The 6,279-nt window shown below is 45.1% G+C and overlaps 1 protein-coding gene across 1 annotated transcript; it reads right to left on the bottom strand.

The window, feature by feature from the left end:
* Nucleotides 1–2,144: 2,144 nt before the first annotated feature.
* Nucleotides 2,145–4,568, bottom strand: LOC101754768 (F-box/LRR-repeat protein 13). Its single transcript, XM_012846914.2, has 3 exons — nucleotides 3,420–4,568; nucleotides 3,115–3,258; nucleotides 2,145–3,016 (listed from the first exon to the last, which is right to left on the bottom strand). Exons 1-3 carry the CDS (start codon nucleotides 4,464–4,466, stop codon nucleotides 2,585–2,587), a joined length of 1,623 nt encoding a protein of 540 aa, XP_012702368.1. The 5' UTR covers nucleotides 4,467–4,568; the 3' UTR covers nucleotides 2,145–2,584.
* Between the last annotated feature and the right edge of the window lie 1,711 nt (nucleotides 4,569–6,279).

The raw sequence follows: 6,279 nt of genomic DNA, 5'->3' as shown, positions 1-6,279 counted from the left end.
CTAATATAAGCTATTTGTATTCGGATCCCACCCAGTTAGATTCCTCCAATAGCTTCGATTTGGTATGCAAAAATTATCGACACTGAATGTGATAATTCTATGCGATACTGAAAGCAATACATTTCTTGGTTTATCTGTGGTATAAGTACAAGGTACATGTTTTGCAGTGATTCTTCTGTTAGACGAGTTGTTGCATTATTTAGCAGAGATTCCTCCTTTATGGTTGTTTATCTGGTGTTGTTTGAGCTGGTCATAATGGAGAATTTTAGGTTGCTCAATGTTTTTGCATCTTGTGCTGTTGTGCCATCGTGTGATCTGTAGACACCGGTAATCTCGTAACAACAAGAAGTGACAGAAGCTTCAGCGAGTAGTTCTTGCTATACAGTTTATATTTGGAGAATTTTAGGCTGCTCAATGTTTTTGCATCTTGTGCTGTTGTGCCATCATGTGATCTATAGACACTGGTAATCTCGTAACAACAAGAAGTGACAGAAGCTTCAGGGAGTAGTTCTTGCTATACAGTTTATATTTCGTTGTTTCTGACTGAGTTGCGTGCATCCATACCCATGTAACTTCTCCACATTATGTATTTGGATAACATTTGTCTCACCTTAATTAACCATTTCTGAGCCTGATGTGCTAAAATTTAATTGTTAAGAAAATGTTATTTCTTTGTTACTGAAAATTTTGCATAGGCAAATAGAAAAATACAGTGAGTAGCCTGTACTGTTAGATTATATATGGCAGTTTGCTGTAGAAACTTGCTCTTTTACTGTTAGTAGTCATTTGATCCATTCCGTTAATTATGATGACCCTGCTTTTTTTGATCTGGCTCTGCTTTGATTCACACTCTCCCCCTCCCTCTGTTGCATTTATACTACAGCTTAGCAGAACAAATGTTTTATGGGTAATGCATGTATCTATGTAGGCTTTCAAATTTGTAGTTGTATATAGTTTGTTATATCGTGATTCGTGAATAAAACAACCTATATGCTGGTTTCAGTTATTGGATCCCGCATTGTGAAATGCTTGCCAAAGGGAGGAAGGTTGCTGGAAGGGGTGAATAAATGTCTGCACATTTTGCATTTGGACCACAGGAGGACGATGCGATCATTAAGCACAGGCTTCTGACTAGGACAACTACTACCAGGGGTGAACCACCACTAAAGAAGCTTCAGAAGAAGTTCATGTCCGTTGCCACAGAGATTGATAAGGATGCAGATAACACAAGTGACTGCGAGAGACGGTACAAAGCCTTCCTACAGGAAATTAACACCTTTGAACTGCCTCTTCTGAAAAGCAAGGCTGTTGTTGATGCAAACATTAGGGAGAAGGAGAGCTTTAATGAGTTGCAGGTTGAGATTGAGTGACTGATCTGGCAAGTAAGAAGCAATTTGCCCTTCGTCTACATGTGGTGAGTTTATGCCTAATGTCTTTTTTTTTTCTTTCAAGTTTTGTTTTCTCTCTATATATAATAGACTAATAGCGTCACATAGAAATACAACTCAATTAATATAGTATCACAAGTATGAAGATTAGTGAATTTGAGGATTATATGATTGATTTTTGTGTTTTACATGAGTGATCACCTAATTCCGCGTGAACATTTGATTATCTACTTGCCTCTCTCTCATTGGACTGGCATCAGTCATGTGTCTTATAAAAATAGAAAATGTACAATTATTTTCCTTTTAAATCATAATTCTCGTGCAGTTCTCTTGTTGGAAACCTCCTTTACATATTCATATAGCATATATTTACTGATAATTGACAAATATAGTTGACGTCGTCTGACCATTTTGGTGGAGTTTGCTCGATTATTTTGGCAGGAATCAGCTAGAATCGAAAACAAACACTCCCAAGGGCAGTGGATCAAGCAGGCGCTACAGCCGCTAGACCCATGTCTTCCACCCGTCACTGCTGGTGGGTCCTTCGGTAATATTCACCCGGTGCGGTGAGCGTGTCGACTCAACAGCGCATGCGCAGGCCACCGTGGAGCAGCGAGGCTCGCTTGACATGGGACATGACCATGCACCATGCGGGGAGAAAAAAATTATATTCAATAATTTAGTAATTCAATTTGGCAAAGACCTAATTGAAAATTGACAAACAGCACCATCAATTTAAAACCCAAGTTTTGTGCCATGTGTATTAGGGTGTGCGATTTTTTTTTTCCTCCCGTGCAACGCACGGGCATATTTCCTAGTACATGATAATGTAACTAGGAGGTGAAAATCTGAATGTAACAAGCAAAACCAATTTAAACCAGTATTGATATAACATGCAACACCAAATGGAATATTTTAAAGCAAACACTAATGCTAATTGGTATATGGCAAGCAAAGCATAAATTTTTTACATCAGCAATCAGCGAACATTTAGCAGAAGATGTCAAATGCATATCACTGGAACCAGAAAATAGATTACACAACCAACAGAACTTCACCAAGCTATATGATGCTGCTAAATAAGTTCGACATTTAAAAGTCACTGAATCATGGCGTAGAACGCTTCACAAATCATCAAAAAACACATCACCAACAATCTAAAACAGTGAACTGCATGTAGATCAGGAACAAGCACACTAATGACTTTGACATTTCCCATCAATACATTTCAACACGTCAAAAGGTTCTGGGTTAGAAAGATCAAATGCTGCTAGGTAGCACCAAGCTGTACCTTCTGAATGAAATGGAGATTGAAAAATCATCAGCTCACAGCATGAATTGGCCCATTTTGCAGAAGCCATTTTAGTCCTCAGGTTGGTAGCGATTGGATCCGAAGGGGAATGTCCATGGGTCAACACAATCACCATCTTCTCAAGAACTTGTGCATGCTCAGCGATGAACTTGAGGAAGTCAAGCTCACTTCTCGTCCCACGGAACTCACGGAGAACCACCTTCTTGATATGTCGCTGAACACATTCAATGTACCCTGCCTCCTTCCAGAACTTGAGATTAAGTTTGCCAGCGCCAGTTGATTGAGGTCCCCAGAACTTGTAGTCATCATTCTCGGACTGCAAATTAAATCAATCAGAGCACATAGATGATGAGTCATGGATTAGCAGTCTCATCCGATGCAAATACAAATTGGAGTATTCAGGTTAAATTTTACCTTGACATAGAGTGTCTCGACATTGGGAAAGCACCTGAGGAAACTCGGCAACATCCTGGTTTCAATGCGGGTTCCAAGTTTGACCTGAACTGCCAGCATCTGGACACTAGGGACAATGGTGTTTGGGCTTGCCTTAGTCTCAGCCTGCAATTGATGCAATTTGTGGTTGCATGGAATGGAAAGAAGAAACAAAGATCAAACATTGCAAGACAACTGTTCTACAAGAAAAGGCTTTTCCATATAACCACCAGGATTCAGAATGAAAACCACATTCACAAGGAAACGAAAATGATGATGATTCCCACCTTGATAATGGTGTTCCCAATCTCCAATTTGTGCATTCCAGGCACCAAAAATCCCAGGAAGCGCAGTTTCGGAGCATGGCCAATCTTTATCTTGGAGGACATGTTGGTGATATCACCACCATAACCCCAAGCTTCCCACAACAAGAGCCGCTCCAGGCGTGAAGCGTGCGCCAATGTGATTTCTGCCACGAGACACTGGCACATTTCCACCAACCGTAGGCTGTGGCTCCGAATGCGGAGGCAAACCGGCCACCGGCTTCCGTCAATCAGGAGCTTCTCCAGGACGGGGCATCTATTCAGCAGGAATGCGAGGTCCTCTTCCTTCATGATGAGGGAAAAGAGACCGAGCTCCCGGAGGTAGGGGAACGCGACGGTGCGAGGGAGGGTGGCCGTCTCCGGGAACCACCAGAAGCCGATGTAGAGTTTGGTGAGGGAAGTGCACCTGAAGAGCGTGGCGGGGAGATGCGCGTCGTTGTCCATCGTCCTTGCGCGGTTGATAAAAAAGAGTTCTTGGACGGCCTTGGCGGCGAGGTGCTGGAGCCAGAACGCGAGCTCGTCCCGGTGCGTCTCCATCGGGGTGCCGGTGAGGTAGACGCAGCGGAAGGGGCCCGGGTGCGCGGCGAGGACGGTGGACACCGCGTCGGGGAGGCCGCGTGGGCCGCCGAAGAGGTCGCGCGGGTCGGCGCGGAGGCAGAACGGACGGCTGCGGCTGGTCCCGATGGGGGCGCTGGGGAGGAGGTGGGCGTCAACGAGGACGAGCGGCGTCGTGTGCCAGACGCGGCGCCATCGCTTGGAGAGGACGGTGGTGCGCGCTGCGTCCTTGACGGGGAGGCGGGAGACGATGTCGCGGAGGGTCCCGGCGGGGAGGCTGCTGATCCGGTCGACTCCGTCAGGGGCCCTCGCCGGGACGGCGCCGGAGAGGGGGGCGTCGGTGGCGGCGGGCGGGTGGGGGAGGTTGGTGAAGGCGCTCTTCGTGAAACTGAGCATGGTGCTGTCCATCATAAAGAAATCCAAGCCGCGTACCAGCATCTCAGCTATGTCCTCCATGGCGACGCGGCCGCTCCTTCACGGCCGCCGGAACCGAGATCGGAGGCGGAATTTGTGGTTGCGGCGGCGAGGGTTTTGATAGGTGAGGTCTGCGGTAGTGCGGTGGGAAGTTGGTCGGCCGCGCGCGGGGGGAGGGGAAGGCCTAATACTATTGTGTTGTAGATACAATTTTTTTAATGCTTAAATTGATTAACATATAAATCACATCGTACTAATTAAGAATCAAGGTTGATTTTTGAAAGCTAGGTTTACATGATTTTTTATATTAATTTTCAAAAGCTTATGATGTTCTAGCTTAGCATGCCATCTAACACAATAACAATGGATTTTAGCGTCTGTTTTGGTCTGGGTTTGCGCCGGCCTCCTCCATGGGCCCATGAGCCAGCCCCACCTCTGCAGCCCCTACGTTGGTCCGCCACCACCTGCTTTATCCCTTCCTCTGTCGGAGCTCGCTTGCACCAACTATCGCTCACCTCCCTGATGCCGCCTACACCAGCGTCTTCGCCTGTCCTCCTCCCAGGACAAACTCAAGATAATGCCACACAGGGTTGAAGTAGACATAAGCAAACCTCAGGTCGGGCAGGGCTGGCAAAAAGTCTGGTTTCTTTCGGACCTAAAATCTTCACCCAAGCCCGCCCATTAACTCCATCAAGCCAACAAAATTGGGCTCAATTTGGGATGGGCTCAAGCTCGGCCGGGCCACCATCTTTTTTTAATGCAAATGTAATTGATTTAATTATTTGGGCCGAGCTCAAGTCCGCCCATTTTTTTCGAGCCACAAAAATTAGCACCACGCTCGACCCTAAATGAGTGTTGGGTCGGGTTTAACCCGTCGGTCTTGGGCTAGGTCGAAAAGGCCTCTTTTGCTCTGGTCTAGGTTGAAGTGGGTCGACCCCATCAGCTCATTTTGAGCAAATGGAATGAAACTATATCTACACGGCATGTTTTCTTCCAATGTGGGTCCTTCTGGGTCCAAGCTGTCTCAACCCTCAAATAATGTTTTAAATATCAGGCTAAGAGGTTTGGCGGTAGAACTCTAAAAGAGCTAATAACGGAGCTAAATGAGATTGTAGCAGCTAAATTGTACATGAGTACAAATAGATGTACCCTACCTCAAATAGCTGTAGTGGGAGATTTAAAACTTTGCCCTCAAACCAAACTCCATAAGCTCCTGAATATTAACACTATGTTATGGGTACCATGCAATGTGGTTTCGGGCAAGTCATGTTAACGTCTTTGACCATAAGCTTCATGAATGTTAACACTACCTTATGGGTGGTCAGGAGCGGGAGGGGATGATGCAAATGAGAAAAAAAGAAAAAGGGATGTTGAGATTGGATAGTGGATGACCGTTAGATGTGAAGAAGAACGACTAAGGCAACAAAAGTGGTCAATGTTTAGCAATTTGGGGCAATGTTTATCCCAATTCCATGGCAAGTGGGGAATAAAAGAGGTACAATTCCCATGTAAGGTAGATTGATATTTTCATATTTTCATTCCTCTTTTATAACACTCCAATATGCCTCGGTCCCTAGAATCTTCACATACTTAAGTGATGATGCCAATAGACATGATGAAGCATCTAAGTTAGGGAGGTAATGGATGGAGGCCGAGCACTGCCGTGCCTTCGTGGACAGCTCCTGTAATAGCACGAATTTGACTGTGATTTAGGGTCTGTTTGGCTCCAACCTGTTAAAGTTTAACACCTGTCACATCGGATATTTGGATGCTAATTAGAAGTATTAAATATAGACTAATTACAAAACTAATTGCACAGTTGGAGTGTAATTCGCGAGACGAATCTATTAAGCCT

Source organism: Setaria italica, chromosome I, assembly GCF_000263155.2.
Source record: "Setaria italica strain Yugu1 chromosome I, Setaria_italica_v2.0, whole genome shotgun sequence".
Taxonomy (NCBI): Eukaryota; Viridiplantae; Streptophyta; class Magnoliopsida; order Poales; family Poaceae; genus Setaria; species Setaria italica.
The sequence above is the reverse complement of the archived record's forward strand: the minus strand, read 5'-3'. Positions and strand labels throughout refer to the sequence as shown.